The sequence below is a fragment of the Jaculus jaculus genome, chromosome 1 (genome assembly GCF_020740685.1).
Source record: "Jaculus jaculus isolate mJacJac1 chromosome 1, mJacJac1.mat.Y.cur, whole genome shotgun sequence".
Lineage (NCBI taxonomy): Eukaryota > Metazoa > Chordata > Mammalia > Rodentia > Dipodidae > Jaculus > Jaculus jaculus.
In genome coordinates this window covers 120,123,154-120,144,696 of record NC_059102.1, presented here as the reverse complement: position 1 = coordinate 120,144,696, position 21,543 = coordinate 120,123,154, and the positions used below count along the sequence as shown (strand labels likewise).

The 21,543-nt window shown below is 43.6% G+C and overlaps 1 protein-coding gene across 1 annotated transcript in view; it reads left to right on the top strand.

The window, feature by feature from the left end:
* The window catches only part of Ctnnal1 (catenin alpha like 1), an 87,448-nt gene that overhangs the window by 2,340 nt on the left and 63,565 nt on the right, over window positions 1–21,543 (top strand). The window contains exon 2 of the mRNA XM_045141889.1: window positions 17,318–17,507. Within this exon, the coding sequence (XP_044997824.1) occupies window positions 17,318–17,507 (190 nt within the window). The remainder of the gene's footprint in view (window positions 1–17,317; window positions 17,508–21,543) is intronic.

Genomic DNA, 21,543 nt, shown 5'->3' with positions numbered 1-21,543 from the left:
GTTCCCCTTCGTGACAGTAAGCATAGTGTGGTCAGGGTGCTTGCTTTAACAAGGCAGAAAAGAGTGGCATGCGGTGTAGAATGATTCAGATGTTTCGGTGAGATTACAAGCTTGAAATGGCAGCTCTCTAGAAAACTCACATATCCAGATGTCTCCTCTCAGGATACATTGTTATCCAACTAATGTTCATATTTTGTCCACAAGGACATCTGAGGCTCTGGCAGTAGGGATTTGCTTCATGCTTAGTAGTGGCTGCTCTCTGGGGACAGACATTCTAGTTGGTAGACAGGATGTGTGTACATGACCGGTACAAAAGAGCATCGCCAACGGTAAGTGCTCTCAGAGCGCAGAAAAGGCATAATGAGCCAGGAGTGATGACATGAGGGGAGTAGGGCTGTGAGGGAAACAGGTAAGATTAGTATGATATGGTTTACAGAAAATACATGTTTGATATAGTCTCGTTTCTGACTCCAAATAAAAAGTCCTGAATTATAATCTTACTCTAGGCAAATAAAGTTGCATCAATCCAAGACAAATATGTGCAATGTTTTACCTTCACAGACTAGAAAAGATATATGGTCATTTTAATGGATGCATAAAAATGATCCAGTTGCATTTGGATTCTAGTCATAAGAAAAAAGTATTTGCAAATTATAGTAGGAAGAACCATCCTTACTGGGAAGCTGTGCTCATCTAGCATGCACAAAGCACTGGGTTTTATTCCCAGCATTAGAGAAAAATAAATAAATAAAAAGATGCTGAGAAAGAACTGAAGAAAATGGTTCTGAAGAAAGCCTAAAATTAGCATTATGGCAACCATCAAATTTAAAACAAATATTTTCTTTAAAGGTAGAAACAAGACCTGATTGCCTGCTGTCATAGCATAGATTCTATTATTCAACCTGTACTAGAAATCCCTGCCAATGCAATAAGACAAAGAGAAGAAATAAAAGGTATAAAGATAAGAAAATTTTAAAAAAGGCTCATTGTAATACAGTTATGTACATAGAAAACTCTGTAGATAAATTCTGAAAGTTGGTAATATTTAGCAAATTAACAAAATATGGAATGCTAATGTCAATGCATTTCTCTATGTTAATAGCAAACAGAATAAGTCATTTAAAAAATCCCAGTTATAAAGTAACAAGACAGAAAAATATAAAGTTCCTAGAAATGTACTTGTATATAGCAAAAAAGAGATGACAAACTTCATGGACAAAATTTTATTGAAAGCCAAAATAGAATAGATTTATGTAAATGAGAGAAAAGTACTGTGTTCATACCTTGACCTATGTAGCTTAGGTTTTTTTTTTTCTATTGATTTACAAATTAAGACAATCCCAGTGAAAATTTCAAAAAGATTTTGGATAGAATTTGATTAAAGCAATTCTAAAATTATATGCGAAAGAACAAAAGACCAAGAATTGCCAGAAGTGAAATAAAGTGGGTGAACTTGCTCTACAAGATTTCAAGAGTTATTGTGAAACTATACCATGGCAATGAGAGCAGGGAGGACAAATTAGACCAGAAGACCACAATAGAGTGTCCTGGAACAGGTCCATCCATACGTGGAGACCTGGTAAACATGCTTGGTATTGCTGGCCAGTGGGGAAGAATGTTTTAGAAACAAGTCAAGGGCTTGGGAGAGGACTCAGTGGGTAAAGTGCTTTGCTTCACAAGCATGCGAACTTGAGTTCCATCTCCAGGACCCCTGCAGAAATGCAGGGTGGTCAGTGCTGGGGAAGTGGAGATAAGAGGACCCATGGGACGCACTGGCCAGCCAGTCTAGCCTAATTGGTGGGTGTCAGGCCATTGAGGACCCTGTTTCAAAAAAGGTGGATGGTTTTCTGAGGATGACACCTGAGGCTGTCCTCTGGCCTCCACACACATGTATGGACGCTCACACTCCTGTATACCTATACACACATGCAAATGTACACACACATTAAAAATGAGGTCAAGCCGGGCATGGTGGCACATGCCTTTAATCCCAGTACTCCGGAGGCAGAGGTAGAAGGATCACCATGAGTTCGAGGCCACCCTGAGACTACATAGCATAGTGAAGTCCAGGTTAGCCTGAGCTAGAGTGAAACCCTACCTTGAAAAAAAAAAAAGAGGTCAGCAGGCTGGAGAGATGGCTTGGCAGCTAAGGTGCTTTCCTTTGACACCTAAGGAATCAAACCAAGGTTTGATTCCCCAGTACCACATAAGCCACATGCAAAAAGTGGCACATGCATCTGGAGTTCATTTGCAATGGCTGGAGGCCCTGACGTGCCCATTCTCTCTGCTTCTTCCTCTCCCCTCACCTCAAATAAATAAATAAATAAATACATTTTTTTTTTTTAAATGGAGCTAGCAGGCATGATGGTACATGCCTTGAATCCCAGCAGAGGTAGGATGATTGTTGTGAGTTTGAGGCCAGCTACATAGTGAATTCCAGGTCAGCCTGGGCTAGAGTGAGAATCTGCTTAAAAAAATAATAAATGAATAAATAAATAGAAATGAAGAGGCTCAGGAGAGATTGCTGAGCAGTCGTATTCACTGCTCTGCTTCCTCACTGCGCTGAACGTGAGCAGCTGCTCAGGCTCCTGCTGCCCCTCCTTTCCTGCCATGGCGGACGGCCAGCTGAGGTGAACCCGCCACCCTTACGCTCCTTTTTATCAGGCGTTTTGGTCCCAGCAGTGCAAAAGACCCTCCTAAGGGCACACAAGCCTGTTGCAACCTTCATTTTAATCCAGTGGAACCCATTTTGGACATCTGACCCCCAGACCTCTAAGATAATGAAGCTATGTTTTAAGCCATTCTGGGTCATGTCTGCTTCTTCTGGCACCATGACTGACAGGCATGGAAATGACGGGTCATCCTGCATACCTAAGAAGAATCGACAAGAAGAGATGGCTGTGGAGCACTTCCTTTGGCCTTGGCACTGACTACCAAATGCTGGTCACGACTTGAAGAAGCACAGGGCCTCACCAGATTCCACACCGATGCAAGTTCATGCTCGGCCTCCAGAAATAAGAGCACACAAGCTTTGCAAATTGCCAAGTGTCAACAAGTAGTCTGTGATAGCAACAGAAAAATGGATTGAAACAAGTCTGTAGTTCAGATCTACAGTGAGGAGTTGGGTACCAAATGGATCATAGGCAAGAGGAACTGCAAAAGCCAAGCCTGGACCCAATCTATGGGCATGAGAAGAAAGTGGGGTGGGCCGCCACCATGTCGCTGTTAAGGAGATAGTCATGTAAAGGAATGAACCTCCTTTGGAAGGGAGTATTCAAGAACAAGACAAATGAGGATTGAGAGTTTTCAGAAAGGATTTCTGCCTACAGGCACAGTAGACAGTGTTCCCTGAAGCATACCCACTTGAGAGGCCCACTCCGCCAGATTAGTTCCTTTCTATGCGCATCCTCTGCTCTGAGCCCTTGTCATAAACATGTCTGCCTCCTCACAACGTGCTCCTCCAGACACAAATGGCCTGGATATCTGTGACCTCACAGTGCCTGATACTCCCTACACAAGACCATCATAATAGGAGGAAAAGATGATGACATCAAACTAAAGGAGAGGGGGCTGGAGAGATGGCTTAGCGGTTAAACGCTTGTCTGTGAAGCCTAAGGACCCCGGTTTGAGGCTTGATTCTCCAGGACCCTTGTAAGCCAGATGCACAAGGGGGCTCATGTGTCTGGAGTTTGTTTGCAGTGGCTGGAGGCTCTGGCATACCCATTCTCTCTCTCTCTCTCTCTCTCTCTCTCTCTCTCTCTCTCTCTCTCCCTCTTTCTCTGTCTGTTGCTCTCAAATAAATAAATAAAAATAAACAAAAAATTTCAAAATAAAGGAGAGGGCTGGAGGGATGGCTTAGCACTTAAGTTGTTTGCCTGCAAAACCAAAGGACCCAGGTTTGATTCCCCAGGACCCACATTAGCCAGATGCACAAGGGGACACATGCATCTTAGTTCATTTGCAGTGGCTGGAGGCCTTGGTGGGCCCATTCTCTCTCTTATATGCTCTCTCTCTCTCTCTCTCTCTCTCTCTCTCTCTCTGTCAAATAAATAAAAATAAAATAAAAAAACTAAGTAAAAGAGAGATGATTGAGAGGGGTAGGGGATATGATGAAGAGTGGAGTTTCAAAGGGGAAGTGGGGGGAGGGAGGGAATTACCATGGGATATTGTTTACAATCATGGAAGTTGTCAATAAAAATAAATAAATCATGTCTGGGCTGACTATATCATTTCAAATCTGCCTCTCTCCCAGCACCACAATCTCCAGCCTAGAAGGTGTTCTGGGCATTGTAGGACTCCAATTGGTGATACCCTTTCCAGATTGTCTTGGCAGAATGGGAAGCTACTGGGTGCAGTGACCAAGCATCCTGAGGGTCCACAGAAAGATTGGGCCAGCTGGGTGAGAGAGTTGCTCCTTGGAGGAGCTCATGCACTCTGAAGAAGTCTTTCATTAACAGAATATGTAGGCCCAGGTGCAGGCTGGATCCTGGAAGGTGAGGTGTACAGCCCTTTGCAGAAGAGAGCACTGTGGCTCAGAACGGGAGAGCAGGTTGATTAAAGTCATCACCTTAGTGCTTAGTGCGTATCTCCTAGGAGAGAGCCTACTCCTCCCAGGGCTTCTGGAGCACTGGGATCTGCCCTGATGGCTTCTCCATCTCCACTCAGGCTCTGAAAGGACTCTGCAGCTCAGCCCCTAAGGTTTTTCCACGTTATTTCCTCTGCAAGCAATTCCCAGAATGGGAAAGGATCTTTCTAAAGACACATGGCCTGTCAAGTTGAGTGCTTTAACTACTGACCCCTATTATGCATGCCCACTGTTGAAAGTATTAATAAAGGATGTGAACAGCTAGGATTTTATTAAAAAAAAAAAAAAAAGCCAAGCTGGGTGTGGTGGCGCACATCTTTAATCCCAGCTCTTGGGAGGCAGAGGTAGGAGGATCGCTGTGAGTTCAAAGCTACCCTGAGACTACATAGTGAATTCCAGGTCAGCCTGAGCTAGAGTGAGACCCTACCTTGTGGAGAGGGGGTGGGAAACCAACTCTGAGGCTAGTACAGTTTGGTATTGACATAGAAATATATGAGATTGGGTATCTGACTCACACCATGTGTATCAGTTTCTTTCTCCTACCTGAAGCAATTTATGGAAGGAAAAGGGTTTAATTTGGCTTCATGGAAGGGTTGGCATTGTGGCAGGAGCAGGCATCAAGTCATCATGTTGACTGGATGCGGAGGAAGAACAGCACCTGGGGCCAGGCTATAAAACCTCAAGGCCTTCTCTTATTGACCCACTTTCTCCAGCAAGGCTCCACAACCTTCCCAAACAGCACAACCAACTGGGGATCAAGTATTCAAACACATGAGCCTACGGGGGCATTTTACATTCAAACCATACCACCATGTGTTTTTTTAAAAATTAATTCTGAGAAGCAATGAAAACAAAAGGAAGAAAGCCAACAAAAACAAAAATACAGAAGAGCCAGGCTTGGTGGCGCATGCCTTTCATCCCGGCACTCAGGCAGAGGTAGGAGGGTCGCTGTGAGTTCAAGGCCACCCTGAGACTACATAGTGAATTCTAGGTCAGCCAGGGCCAGAGTGAGACCCAACCTCGAAAAGAAAGAAACAACAAAAAACCAGAAGAAATAAAGAGAAAAAAAAAATACCAGATTAAGGGCATCAATAGGAAAGTAAAAGAGGGGGAAAATATCAGGCAATATTTTCTTTCACCACCTCACAGTAGAAAAAGGTTTTCTTTAACAAGGGGGAAAAAAGGGGGGGTTGGAGAGTTGACTCAGCAATTGAAAGTGCTTGCTTGCAAATACTGACAATCCAGGTTCACTTCCCTAGTACCCATGTAAAACCAGATGCACAAAATGGTGCATGCATCTGTAGTTTGTTTGCAGTGACAGGAGGACCTGGTGCATTCACACTCACTTTCTCAGTTTGTCTCTCAAATAAATAAAAATAGGGAAAGAAAAGTGAAAATTTCAAAAAATTATTTATTTATGTGTAAGCTGAAAGTATGGGTGTGCCATGGCCTCTTGCCATTGGGAATGATTCCCCAAGACCCACGTTAGCCAGATGCGCAAGGGGGCGCATGCATCTGGAGTTCATATGCAATGGCTGGAGGCCCTGATGCACCCATTCTCTATCTCTCTCTACCTCTTTCTCTCTCTCAAACAAATAAATAATAAAACATATTTTTAAAAGAGTATTATTAATGACATGTTACAAAGTGGGCCAGTATGATTGCAACTTCAAGAAATTAGTAGTACTCAAAATACTGCACTACACTAGAAATACAGCGCAGTGTAAAATAGTGCACTGAATTAGAAATAAAAAATGACCATTAAAAGCTGGTTAAAGCAATAGCTGGGCTAGGGAGATGGCTCAGTGGATTAAGCACTTGCCTTGCTACTCGGAGTGCCTAAATTTGGATCCTCAGAACCCACATAAAAAAGGTGGAAGCAGCCGGGCGTGGTGGCGCACACCTTTAATCCCAGCACTCAGGAGGCAGAGGTAGGAGGATCACTGTGAGTTCGAGGCCACCCTGAGACTACATAGTGAATTCCATGTCAGCCTGGGCTAGAGAGAGACCCTACCTTGATAAACAAACAAAGAAACAAAAAAGAAGTTGGAAGCTGTGGCAGGCTTCTGTGATTCCAATGCACCCACAGAGAGGAGAGAAACAGACAAGGAACACCTTCTGGAAGGTTGCAAGTGGCTGCTGAGCCAGGAGAGACTGTGTCAAATGAGATGGGAGGTCAAGACTGACCTGGAAGTTGCCCTTGGATCTCCACATACACGCTGTAGCAGATGCACACCTGCACACACACCAAATTTAAAAAGCAATAGTCTTCGTAGGGAAGAGGAAACATGGCTAGAAGGTAAGGGAAAGGATTTTTAGCTTCACTGGAAAGCCGTGCTAAGACCACACTGAAAGAAATGTACAGCCACATGGGAAAACAGTTTACTATAATCTACTGCAACTGAAGATGGGGCTGTGGATGTAGCTCAGTGGTGGAGAGGGTGTTTAGCATGTTCAAGACCCTAAGTTTAATCTTCAGAACTACAAAACAACAGCAACAAAAACTAATAATAGTAATAATAATAAAATAATAAGAAGAAGCCAGGTGTGGTGGCACATGTTTCTAATCTCAGTACTTGGGAGACAGAAGTAGGAGGATCACCATGAGTTCGAGGCCAGCCTGAAACTACATAGTGAATTCCAGGTCAGCCTGAGCTAGAGTGAGACCCTACCTTGAAAAACAAAACAAAAACCTAATAAAAATAAGCTGGGCATTGTGGTATATGCCTTTGATCCCAGCACTCTGGAGGCTAAGGTAGGAGCATAATTGTGAATTTGAGGATAGCCTGAGACCCTACCTAGAAAAACCAAAAAGAAAAGAAAAAATTGAAATTGGGGACTGGGCATAGTGGGTATGTTTGTAACTCCATTACTCAGGAGACTGAGGTAGGAGAACTTCCTGAGCTACACAGTGAGACCCTGTCTTATTTCTCCAGAGAAACCTTTTGACAGGTTGTTTAAATAAATATAAATAGCTACATATAAATAAATGTAATCCTCATCCACTGAGATGCTGTGTATCATCAGTAAGACAGTGAGCCTCAGCTGGATTCTCTTCCTTTTTTGTGTGCTGGGGACCAAGACCCTGAGCCTTGTGCACGCTAGGCCAGCACCCTACCACTAAGCTTCATTCCCAGCTGCTGGTGTTTCAAACAGACCTCTCTGTGCAGCCCAGGCTGGACTCAAACGCTCCCATCTTCCTGCCTCCACTTCCCAACTGCTAGGTTGGATAGGTATATGCCACTTTCCCTAGGTGTGACATCTTTTTAAGTTATGCATACATACATGTTTCACATTTTTAAATTGGTTATTTGCACGGGTGTATGTGGATGGATGTGCCAGGGTCTCTCATGTGCCATCAGTGCTTTACGTGGGCACTGGAGAACTGTAATCTGGGCTGGTGGGCCCTTCAAGCAAGTGTCTTCGACCACTGAGCCATCTTCCTAGCCCTCCTGTTTCATATTTTATAATTTGATTTCTTTTTTTTCAAAGCAGGGTCTTACTCTAGCCCAGGCTGACCTGGAACACATTCTGTAGCCCAAAGCTGGCCTCCTACCTCAGCCTTCCAATTGCTGGGATTAAAGGTGTGCACCACCACACCTAGCTATAATCTGATTTTTTTTTTAAAGCTCTGGGCTAAAAACCAAATATACTTTCTGCAGAACAAGTCCCTATACCTCCTTTAATCATCACTTTATTCTTCCTGTCAAAACTCCCACTTCTGTAATGTTTTTATCCAAGGAGGGGAGAAGGCTGTCTTATCGGTGGCCACAGAGTGCCTCCCTCCTGTGGAATGTTATTCTGCTGGTTATCAGTTTCTTCCTGTGTGATTTCCTTCATTCACCATGTCCAGACCCCTTTATGTTTCTGAGGTCGCTTACTCCATTTTTCCCATTTCTCGTTGTGTGGCCTTGGCAGCTTTTCAGAATCCTTATTTCTGTCAGTTATAGAAGAAGAGTGGATCTGCAGCCTTCTCTGCTCTTTGCTGAGTTGTGTGTGTGGATGTGAGTGTGTTGTAATTGCAAAGGTGAAGGAAAATGCATATGATAAGGCGATTTGTGAACAAGTGACAGAGTGTGGTTCTGTCTTCTCCTGGGGTTGGTGTGCTCATTCCCACATTGTTTTGTAGCTGGTTTGCTGATTTGTACATTCTTTCTCTAAGAATTTACTGATGAGGGAAATCCAGAGATGAATGTCTCTGTCCCATTTCTGGATTATTCTTCATGTCCCAGGGAGTTGTGCTTTGTATTTTCTTTCTTCACAGCTCTCATTTGCTTGCTTGGCCCCCCACAAATCGGTAAAGAAAGTCCTTTTCAACAAAGTATGGCTGTCAGTTACTCTGCCAAAATAAGAGCATCACAAAGCGAGGAATGAACACATTCTTAACTCTAACCATGCCTAGCAGTAATGTTGTGCCGATTGTATACCAGACACTTTTAAAATTCAGTATTTTACTTCCCACTATAACTGTATGAGCTGAGTACTGTTATTGTCCCCACTTTTACAGGTGAGAGCAGTCACGGAAAGGTTGATAACTTGTTACATAGTGTATAACAAGGTCAGGATTAAACCAGGGGCAGTAACAACAGAACCCATGTTCTTATGTGCTCTGTGGATTTTGTGCTTTGAGACACCTCGTTGGTTGGATCAAGTAAGCCCTAGTTTGGGTGCTTGAGTCTGTGGCACAGTTCTTCAGTATATCAAATCATCTTTCTTCTCATGTGGAATATCTTCTTTGCCCTCTTTTCTGGCTCCTTCAGGCATTCTCTAGAACATCCTCTGAAGCTGCCTGTCAGGGCAACTGCAAGTTCTGACTCTTAATTTAGCATGCCATCTCATTCTAGCTCAGGCTGACCTGGAATTCACTATGTAGTCTCAGGGTGGCCTTGAACTCACGGCGATCCTCCTACTTCTGCTGGGATTAAAGGCGTGCGCCACCCTGCCTGGCTCTCCTTTGTCTATTTTGATGTCTGTGTTTTTTGTCCACCTCCATCATACATGCAACATGTTGACGGGACCCATATTGTGCAGGTAATGATGGCTGCTATGCGATCGTGAATGTAGTGGCCACTTCCTGTCTAGAAGACAGTGGTTCGAAACACTCCTCTCCATCTTCTGGCTCTTACTTTATTTCTGCCTTCTCTTTCTCATTGTTCCCCGAGCCTCAGAGGGGTGGTAGAGATGTCTCATTTACTGCTAAGCCCTTGACAGTCACTTACTCTCAGCACTTTGGCATGTCTTGAGTCTCCCCAGGAGTCACTGTTGTCTGCAAAAAGAAGCTTCTCTGACTGTAGGTGAGAAGCGCATTAATGTGTGGGCAATGTGATGGGCACAGTGTATCCAGTTAGCCAAATGACAGCAGTAGCTTCCCAGGTAATATTCTTAACTTCTTCAAGATTCAGGCTCCTTATATGTAATTGAGGGTAATTATAGCAGATGCCTATTAGACACTAGAATTGTAAGCATTCATGTGAGGGCTTGGTACAGTCGGCTTAATAAATCTTAGTCATATTTTTTTGTATGATAAGGAAATTGAAGTTTAATCTTAATTTAATAAAACTATTTTAAGCATGTATAAAGCAGGAATGGAAAAAATTGTGCCAGAATGCTTGCAGGGATAGAGGATTTTTCTAATTTCCTGAGGTTTTCCTGCATTTCTCATTTTTTCTTTTGAATAATCAACATGTGTAACCTTTGATTTCCCTTTTTAATAGTTTGAGAATAATTTTAGGGTATAAGTCAATCTTTTAATGAGGAATTTTATGATTTGAGGAATGCGTTCCCGTAAATGTCAACTTGTGAGACATGTCTGTGTTTGGAGTGAGCCTTTTCCAGAATTCTTCCAGTAAGAGGAAACCAACCACACCTAATTAGGCACTGGGGAGGATGCTTAGAGGAAGGCAAAGTGTGCAGTCCAGAACTGAACAATAGTCAGCACTTTAGCCTAATTGTTCTCTATAATTGCAAATGTTCAAAGTGTAAATAGAGGATTTAGTGAACTCAACTGTCTTACTCTGTTTGGGGGGCAGTAATTGAAATACCATGCTAGTGCCCTGGATTCACACGTCAGCACCACAAACAAACAAACAATGAAATCCACAGGCCGGGGGTCTTCATAACAGTAACTTCATTCTCACAGTTCTGGAGGCGGGAAAGGCTCAGATCAAGGTGGCTGCTGATTTGGTATGGGGTGTGAAGGCTTCCTGGATTACAGATGGGGGTCTTCTCGCCATCCTCATGGGGTACGCAGGGGCAGGGATCCTTCTGTTGTCTCATGAAGGTGCTGATCCTGTTCATGGGAGCTCCACATTCCTGACCTAATCACTCTTCCGAGTGTCCCGCTGTCTAAGCCATAGCAATGGGTTTTAGGATGTGAATACATGAATGGAGGGCACGTTCAGGCTGAGCCGCACCTTAGACTCCTTCTCCCTCTAGGTTCTCTTCTCAGGTGACGGCTTAAAACATCCGGGGGTGGTCAAGGTCTCTCTGCATGTGCTACAAAGATGCCCTAGCATCTGTCAGGATTAGTATGGGATACTTATAGATTTCAGATCTTCCCCTTCCCTAACTTTTGAGACTGGGTCTCTCTGTGTTGCCCAGGCTGTTTTGAATTTAGAATTCTCCTGCCTCAGCTCTAGTGTTGGGGTTTCAAGTGTGTATTACCTTGCCTGACAGATGCTAGAGAACCTTAGTGCCACGCCTGGTGTTTTTCATGTTCATTATCCTGCTTCCTTGCACCAGGAGCCAGTCATCTTCACAATTTGCCTGTAGTGGTTCTCTGATGTAATTACCTAATGGGATTTTGGGTCACATTTCATTTTAAAGAAAAGGTTCAGTTCTTCTCCAGAATCAATAAATGAAGAAGAAAGACTAAAGATCTCCAAAAAAGGAAAAAGTACTGGTTGGGCTTGAGTGTCAGATAAACCTGGGTTCAAGTTCTATAGTAAGTAGGCCACTTAGTAACTGTGTAAGCCAAGTACTTAATTTCACTCCGCCTCGGTTTTCTTATCTTTAATAATGCTAAGGTTTAAATAGCTAATTGTAATGTACTTTTGCTTACCATTTACTGGGTGTTAAGTTACACAGTTATTCCAGTAAATCCTCTTCTCAACATTAGAAGGCAGAGAAAGCAATATGGGTGAGTGGTTAAGAGGCTAAATTCTGCAGAGGACCTGGATTTCAGTCCTCGCTCTTCTATTCCCCCCTCCCCCCAAGGTAGGGTCTCGCTCTAGCTCAGGCTGACCTGGAATTTTACTGTGTAGTCTCAGGGTGGCTTCAAACTCATGGCAATCCTTTTACCTCTGCCTCCTGAGTGTTGGGATTAAAGGCTTGTGACACCATGCCTGGCAATTAGCTCTTCTATTCTTGATGTCTAGATTCCTGGTTGGCAATGTGGGGGCGGTAATAGTACCAGATTCATCAGGTTGTTGTGTGGTGTATATGGTAGAATGTGAGAGGATGTCCGCCGGCGTCCAAATGTCTGAGCTTGGATCCTGCTGACTTCGTCACTTATTAGCCGTGTGATTTTTCTTTTTTTCTTTAAATACTTTATTTGTGTGTGTGTGTGTGTGTGTGTGTGTGTGTGTGTGTGTGTGTAAGAGAGAGAGAATGGGCAAGCCAGGGCCTTTTGCTATTGCAACTGAACTCCAGACACATGTGGGTACTGGGGAATTAAAACTTGGTCCTCAGGCTTTGTAAACAAGTGCCCTTAACTGAGTCGTCTCTCCAGCCAGCTATGTGATTTTCAGTGAGCATCTTTTTAGCATTGGTTTTCTTATCCATAAGAAGCTATTAGTCACAAGGCTCAGTTCTTCCTGGGAGCCTTTCTAGTGGCTGGCCAATGTCTTCATGACATCTCAACTGGCTTCCGTAGAGTGATTTATATCAAAGAGCAGTGGCTTTATGATTTGTCTGCAAAAGTTGCACTCTGAGGCTAGAGAGATGGCTCCATATTTAAAATGGGCCTGCAAAACCTACCGACTTGGATTGTTAGGCTTTAAAGGAAAGCACTTTAACCACTGAGCCATCTCTCCAGCCCTGGGAGTCCTTTTTTTTTTTTTTTTTTTGGTTTTTCAAGGTAGGGTCTCACGCTAGTCCAGGCTGACCTGGAATTCGCTATGTAGTCTCAGGGTGACCTTGCACTCATGGCGATCCTCCTAACTCTGCCTCCTGAGTGCTGGGATTAAAGGCGTGTGCCACCGCACCCGGCTTTCTAGGAGTCATTTTTAATTTTATTTTTGTTTTTTTGTTTTGTTTTGTTTTTCTTATTTTTAATTTTAATATGGTGTGCTATGTGGCCTGGAATTTTTCTTTAAAAAAAATAAAAGTTTTGGTCTAGTCTAATCTGTGTTTTCTTTAACTTCTCTCTATTCTTACATTTCACTGCAAGCACAGCAAGAGACCAGATAGGGGTGGAGAGATGGCTTAGTGATTAAGGCACTTGTCTGCAGAGCCTAAGTACCCAGGTTCGATTCCCCAGTATCCATGTAAGCCAGATGTCCAAAGTGGCACATGCATCTGGAGTTTGTTTGCATTGGCTAGAGGTCTTGGTGCCCCTCTCTCTCTCTCTCTGTCTGTCTCTCAAATAAATAAATAAAATTAAAAAAAAAAGAGACCAACTAGCACCTTCAGACTCTCTTCAAATTGCCTTTGGTAAGTCATCACCTAGTTGATTGATGCATTTTGTGCTTTCCTTATCACTGCAAGTGACTTTTCACCACTACATTATAAAGGCCCCTTTTCCTCTAATTTTCAGTGAGAATTTTTTCACCTTCGTTTAAACTTTCATTCCTGCTTCTGCTACGGTGGATGATCCTTTTGAATCCTTCAGTTGGAACCCAACTCTCATGTTAGTAGTGGGGTGATCAGGTCATGACCGACACTAGTGCCTTACAGTAGAGAACAGGGGAGACTGTTTGCCCCATCTCTGCGTGAAGACCCTGAAGGTCTACCTGTGAGGACCTGGCCCTCAAAACACACTGAGGGATGTAGAACCCTGAACTTGCACTTGCCAGCACTGGAAGCAGAGAATTCCTATAAATTACCCTGTTGGAGATACTTTATTATGGCAGTCCAAACTGGCTAAGATGGCTTTGCAAAAGTTATCATGCTTCTGCAGTTCCCCCAATATTCTTATAGCTTTGACTCACCCCTCAAAGTCCAGTCAATGTCCACAGCCTGGTTTCAGAACCACTTGCAAATTTTATGTTGTGTTACAGCATTCCTTCAGACCCTGGTACTAAAATAAAATCTGTATTGCTTATCTATTGATAAAGAACAAATTACCACAGACAGTGCCTTGAGTCACAAATACATAGGACAGTTTCTCTGAGCCAAGAATTCTGGATGGTACAACTAATGGTTCTGGCTTAAGGTCCTCCATGAAAATGAAATCCAGATGTTCAGCTGGGCCTGCCATAGTTTACTGTCATGGAGCCTCAGCCCCTCACTACTTGTTGGCAGAGGCATAGGGTTCTTACCTTGTGGGGCTCCTCAGCGGGGGGCCCTGTGTGGGACAGCTCCATGACAGTCAGCTGGCTTTCTCCATCCATTCCAAAGAGAGGTGAGATGGAATTTATAGTCTGTCCACAATTTCCTCTCAGCAGTATTCCATGACTGTCTTCTGCACAGTAAAGTGAGTCCAGTTTTTATTTATGGGTACTGAAACAAGGTTTCAAGTCCTGAAGAGAGAGTATGAAAGAATTTATGAGTATGTTATCAAGCCACCACAGGGATTATATCATGGTCCTGTATACAAACTTTTCGGTGGCTTTCTATAGCATAAATAGAATAAAGCTTTAATTTTTTTGAGATAGGGTCTTGCTGTAGCCCAGGCTGACCTGGAATTTATTGTGTAGTCTTAGGGTGGCCTTGAACTCATAGCAATCCTCCTACCTCTGCCTCCTGAGTGCTGGGATTAAAGGCATGCACCACCACACCTGGCTTTAGAATAAAGCTTTTTGAGGTAGGATCTCACTATGTAACCCAAGCTGTCCTGGAACTATTGAATTCCAGCCTTCTGAGTGTTGGGGTTACAGATACTCAGCTCAAAACATGCTTGGTGTTGGAGAGATGGCTTAGCGGTTAAGCACTTGCCTGTGAAGCCTAAGGACCCCAGTTCGAGGCTCGATTTCCCCAGGACCCACGTTAGCCAGGTGCACAAGGGGGCACACACGTCTGGAGTTCGTTTGCAGTGGCTGGAGGCCCTGGCATGCCCATTCTCTCTCTCTCTCTCACTATCTGCCTTTCTCGTTCTGTCGCTCTCAAATAAATAAAAAATGAACAAAAAAATTAAAAAGAAAACATGCTTGACTTCAGTTCACAGCCTTCCATGCTAGTTCCCGTGCATATATAACTTTGATGTTGATTTTACACTTTCCTTCCTCACTCACTGGACTTTGACTACTGCTGGTCACATCTCATTCCTTGACAGGACAGGCTCATCCCCGAAGGCACCAGCCTCCTCAGTTTTCACTCCTTGGCATATTTTTAAAAAATATATATTTTTTATTTTAGAGAGAGAAAGGGTGGCGGGGGGAATGAATGGGTGCGCCAGGGCTTCCAGCCACAGCAAAGGAACTCCAGATGCATGAGCCCCCTTGTGCATCTGGCTTACGTGGGTCCTGGAGAATTGAACTGGGATCCTTTGGCTTTGCAGGCAAATGCCTTAACCACTAAGCCATCTCTCCAGCCCTCCCTGGCATATTTTATCACCAGGTGTTGCCAGCCTATTTGCTGTCATTTCACCTCAGCTGAATAATCACTTCCTCACAGAAAGAAGTTCAGCCAATTTCACATAGCACCATGGCTACTTTAAATGATAGCAGATGTAGCAGATGGATTCGGGTTCACTGAGATAAACTTCCAGACCAGGCACAGTTATGGAGGAAGGGATTTACTGAACCTTATAGATCCAGGGGAAGTTCCATAATGGCAGGAGAAGCTGGCCTGCCTTCACAGGCCCAAGCAGAGAGAGAAGTACAAGCCTAAGGCCACACAGCACACTTTGCATATCTTTAGATAAAATCTGAAACCCACCACTACACCTTAAGATCCACCCAGTGACACTGCCTCTAGCCAGGTGGCTGCAGATGCAAACTACAAACAAATAAACAACTGAATATATTGGGGAGCATCTATTCTATTCAAACCACCACAGTAGACCTTTGGCATTTTGCAGAGCATTTGTTAAAGTTCCATTTGTTTATTTATGTGACTGCTGTGTTTCCCCAATAGAGTACAGGTTCCATGAAAGCACGGGCCTTCTATTTGTCATTCATTGCCATTTAATTATTCTCTCAACCCTTATTTGGTCTATGACATGCATTTTGTGTTACTGAATTACAGTTACTCTAGTAGACTGTAAACAGTGGAGGTAGGATTGTATGTGCCTTACTCACTCATGCATCCTGAGGACTTGACATCTAATAGATACTAAAATCTCATTGAAAAATAGCATTGTGGATGAAGAAATTTCAGGGGGTGTCAATACGCTTCTCTGTGTCACTTAGCTGAACATGGCAAAGCCAGGACTCAGGCTTAGGCCTTTTTTGTTTGTTTGTTTTGTTTTTTTTCAAGGTAGGGTCTCGCTCTGGTACAGGCCAACCTGGAATTCACTATGTATTCTCAGGGTGGCCTCGAACTCATGGCAATCCTCCTACCTCTGCCTCCTGAGTCCTGGGATTAAAGGTGTGCGCCACCACACTCAGCAAGGTTAATTAGTCCTTCTATTAAGTCTAAGCTGTGAATAACTTATCTTACAGAGTGCTTGTTACACAGTACTTTCTTCATCTTCTCTTATTCTCTATTCTGGTCTTCATTAACATACCACAGAAATTATTTCAAAGTTAAATTCAACATACATTTATTGGTTGGGATTTATGTTTTATTTAAAAAATATTTATGAGAGAGAGTATCAGGGCCTCCTGCCACTGAAAAGGAACACCAGACAAATGCCCGACTCTGAGTGTCTGGTTTATGTGGGTAATGTAATGGGGCATTGAACTCAGGGAGTTAGAGTTAGGCTTTGCAAGCAAGCACCTGTAACCACTGAGTCATCTCCCCCAGCCTGGGATCTGTTTTTCAGGTAACATTTTTTTTTTCCTTGCATGTCGGCATGTGCAGGTCTTAGCTTTCTAAGATACTTTTCATGTCACCTTTCATGTTTTATTTCAAGGCATCGAGCCAAATGATACAATTCTTGGTTGGTATTTCACTTACTTTACTGTTTGTATAACCAAACGTAGGTTGAAAGCAGGCTCCACTGCTTACTGTAGGACATCTAGTAAATTCTGTACACATGTATGGCTCAAGTCTAATCATGCTGTGGGAGACACGGAGCGGAATGCAATGACCTGTGTTGACTTTACCCTCACAGCAGCTCAGGGGGAAGTACACGTGAACTTTCTTTGGTTTTCTGTGGGTTCTATGAATCAGGGATGTGCCCGCTGCTGTCCTCATGCTGTAAGATTTGTTGGAGAATCTGGAGAGTTCTGGAACTGTATGTCCCAGATAACTGCCCTCAGATGAACTTGCAATCACAATTAATAGAAGCATTGTCCTGAGAAATGGTGCAGGTTTTGCTGGTTGTCCGTGCATTGCAACATCTTAATCTATTGATGGATTCTCTTGGGCTAGACCAGTATATTGGACCTACTTTTCTTATTAGTGGTGCATCATTTTTTTAAAGTATTTAGATAAAATCTAAACAAGATGACTTTATCTTATTTTTAGATCACCACACTCATTAATCATAAAGATAATACCAAAAAGTCTGATAAAACTCTGCAAGCAATTCAACGTGTAGGACAAGCCGTCAATTTGGCTGTTGGAAGATTTGTTAAAGTTGGAGAAGCAATAGCCAATGAAAACTGGGATTTGAAAGAAGAAATAAACATTGCCTGTATTGAAGCTAAGCAAGCAGGTATGTGGATATGTTGTTATTATTATAGTTATTATTATTTGCTTTTTTAATAAAAGATTTATTTTTCTTTCTTTATTAGAGACAGAGAGAGGGAGGGAGAGAGAGTGAGAATGGGTGCACCAGGGCCTCTGGCCACTGTAAATGAACTCCAGATGCATGTGCCACCATGTGTATCTGGCTTACATGGGACCTGGAGAATTGAACCTGGGTCCTTAGGTTTTGCAGGCATGTGCTTTAACCACTCAGCAATCTCTCCAGCCCTGTTATTTGCTTTTTTAAAAAATATTTTTTATTTATTTGAGAGAGAGAGAATGGGTACACAGGGGCCTCTAGCCACTGCAAACCAACTCCAGACGCATGTGCCACCTTGTGCATCTGGCTTTACATGGATCCTGGAGAACTGAATCTGTGTCCTTTAGCTTTGCAGGCAAGTGCCTTAACCACTAAGAATCTCTCCATCCCTGTTATTTGCTTTTTTTTGACACAAGGTCCCACTACATAGCTCAGGCTGGCCTCAAACTCAAGGGGGTTCTCCAGACTTAGCCTCCCAAGTGCTCACAGTATTGGTATGTATTACCAAGCCCAGCTGTGGGTAATTTAGAGGCTATTTATACCAATTTTATTACTTTGGACATGATAAATTATTTTTAAAATCAAATCAATTTAAAATCAAATTTAATTTTTTTTTTTTTTTGAGACAGTCTCACTATGTAGCTTTGCCTGTCTTAAAACTTGCTGTGTATATAGACCAGGCTAGTCTTGAACTTGAGGTGACCTTGCCTCCTCCTACCAAGTACTGGAGTTACAGGTGTGTGCCACCATACCTTGCAAAACTTGAGCTTTTTTTTTTTTTTTTTGCAGTGATGGGGATTGAACCCAGGGCCTTGTGTGTGTGAAGCAAGCCCTCTACCGCTGAGCCACATTTCCACAAAATAATTTTCGCTTATTTTCAGTTAAGATCTCCTAGATCATTAAAGGCCGGGGTTGGCTTTCAGGATTATTGAATTTCTTTTGGCACAAGTCCTAACTCTAGAACACAGAGTTGTGGTATGCCATCTTTACCATCTGCTCTGACCGTGGAGAGAAGAGAAAAGTGGGAGGCCTGTTCTCTGCCCTCCTGGAGCATGTTAACTGGTCTCCCAACATGGAGGGAACGGGAAAAACCATAGCAGATGCAATCCTTTTCCAGCCGGCAAATCATTGCCACTTCCAGTTTCCTGATGCTGCAGTTCCCCACAGCTGCTCACAGAGGTATTTCAGAACCCGAAGTGTATTGAGAGAGACAGGTAGTTTGGCTTCACTGAAGTATTGTCTACACATCTAGTCTTTCCCCAAGTGTCTCTTGAGTGCCGGCCATGTCTGCTGAGTGCTGACATTCCTCTCGGCTGTGAGGGCATAGCCATGTCCAGTTCAACCCAAACCATTTCAGCCTTATGAAGCTTGCTTGTGTTCTTGTGAAGGAGACACGGCACAAACCGATGAATAAGCAAGGGTGGAATAGCGGGTGATGGTTGTGAATATGAAGAAATGAATCACAGAGAGGTTAGAAGAGCAAGGGAGGTGCTGTTTCTTAACTTTGACCCTACTGGCCTTGTTGGCTGGACAACTCTTTGTTGTGAGGGGCTGTCATGCGGTTGTAGAGTGTCTTAACAGTGTCCCTAGGTTCAACTACCAGAGCTGGTGGGTCCTCTCTTCTCTCTCCTCCATATGACAACCAAAACATCTCCAGACACTGTTGACTGTTTCATGAGGGATCAGATAGTTGAGAGCTACTGAGACGGAGAATTAGAAAGGCCCTGTAAGGAAAGAATATTGGAACAGAGACTGCATGCGTACGGGACCCCAGCTGTGTGGATATGTAGGGAAGGGCTTGCCTGGTAAGAAGAGAGAGCATAGGTATGGGTTCCTAAGCAATGACAAGATTGTGTGCCTGACAGTGACAAACTTTCATTTTGTATTTTAGAAAGGTAACTGGCAGCTCCTATAGAGTGTAATGTTTAAGGATAGACCCATGGAAGCAGAGAGAGCAGTTAGGAGGCCACCCAGGTGACAGTTGGTGGCTATGTGGTGGCGTTGAGGGCTGCAAGCAAGTAGCACTTGGCTGTATTGTCATTTGGTAGTGCTGATAGGGTTTGTTGGAAAGGGAGATGTGACAGAAAGAGGAGTCATGGATAATATGAAGGTTTGGGGGTATGGACAGCTCGTAAATAGTGATGTCATTTCCTGAGATGAGCAGCCTTGAGTGAGGAGCAGGTGAGTTTTGAGTCTTGAGGAAGAAGGGAGTAGGTACAATATGAATGAGTATGGATCAGTCAGACACACACAATCTTGTTACATAAATGACTTCAGTAAAATATTATCTGTAGGGCTGGAGAGATGGCTTAGCAGTTAGGGCACTTGCCTGCAAAGCCTAACAACCTGGGTTCAACTTCCCAGTACCCATGTAATGGCACATGCATGAAGCGTTCCTTTGCAGTGGCTAGAGGCTCTGGGGTGCCCATTTTCTCTCTGTCTCTGTCTATCTCCCTTCTGTCTGTCTCTCTAGGGGCAAATAAATAAAATATGTTTTAAAAATTATCTGTAGGAAAGAGTCATTGAGGAATTTGAGCCAGATGAAAGATGGCTTTGTGTTAGAAAGCTCTGCAATAATGAATAAAGGAAGGCAGGTTGAGAGAGTTGAGAGTGAAGGCAGAGAAATTAACATGGAAACATAATACAAATAGCTGGGCTGGAGAGATGGCTGTGCAGTTAAGTGTGCTTCCTGCTCAAGCATGAGGGCCTGGGGGGGCGGGCGGCTGAAACTGACCAATCTTGAATCTCTAGATCCCACAGCTGGCCATGGCACATGTGCCCAGTTATACAGTGGTAGCAGAGACCAGGGAATTACCCAGGATTGTGAAAAACAACCTCTTGTATAAGAGATTCCAGCTCAACTAAGAATAGGTGGGAAAGGGCTAGAGAGCTAGCTCAGCAGTTAAGGCGCTGGTCTGCGAAGACCAGGAACCTGGGTTCGCTTCCCTAGCACCAGCGTAAAGCCAGATGCACAAAGTGGCCCGTGTGTCTGGAGTTTGTCTGCGGTGGCTAGAGGCCCTAACGTGCCCGTTACTCTCTCTATCTGCAAATGAATAATAAATGAATAAGTCAAAGACTAGGAAGTGATGGAACAGGACATCTGACTGCCGGACAGGCAAGCTCATGGGCTGCAAGAGCACACACACACGCATATACAAACCATGTTGTATACACACACATACACAACCAAAAAATAGACGATAAATAGCTAGAGAGAAAGTGAAGTCAAGTTATAAGAATAGGAAGAAGCGGGGGGGGGGGGGGGGGGTGGATGGGGGGGGGAGTGGCGCACGCCTTTAATCCCAGCACTCAGAAGGCAGAGGTAGGAGGGTCGCTGAGATTTTGAAGCCATCCTGAGACTGCATAGTGAATTTCAGGTCAGCCAGGGCTGGAGTGAGACCCTACCTCGAAACCCTCCTCCCCCCAAAAAAAGAACAGGAAGAGACACAGCATAACGGCACACTCCTTAAAATGATTAATAGATAAAGGGAGTTGTAAGCTAAGGGAAAGGGATGACTCTGGGTTGGGTCTTAAGTTTTAGCCAGTGCTGAATTACCGAGTAGGTGTTAGGGAAGAGAATAGAAAAGACAGACTTAGTTTGTTGATAATTCTTATTTTTTTTCTTTTAAAGAAAGGATTTGAAACAGGTTATATAAGAGGGATGGAAAGATGGCTTAGTGGTTAAGGCACTTGCCTGCAAGTCCAAAGGACCTAAGTTCGATTCCCCAGTACCCATGTAAAGCCAGACGCACAAAGTGGTGCATGCATCTGGAATTAATTTGCATTGGTTAGATGCTCTGGTGCACCCGTTCTTTGTCCATTTCTCTTTTTCCCTCTCTCACTTAAATAAAAAATAAGCTGGACATGGTGGCACACCCCTTTAATCCCAGCTTTCTAGAGGCAGAGGTAGGTGCCATGAGTTTGAGGCCACATTGAAACTACATAGTGAATTCCAGGTCAGCCT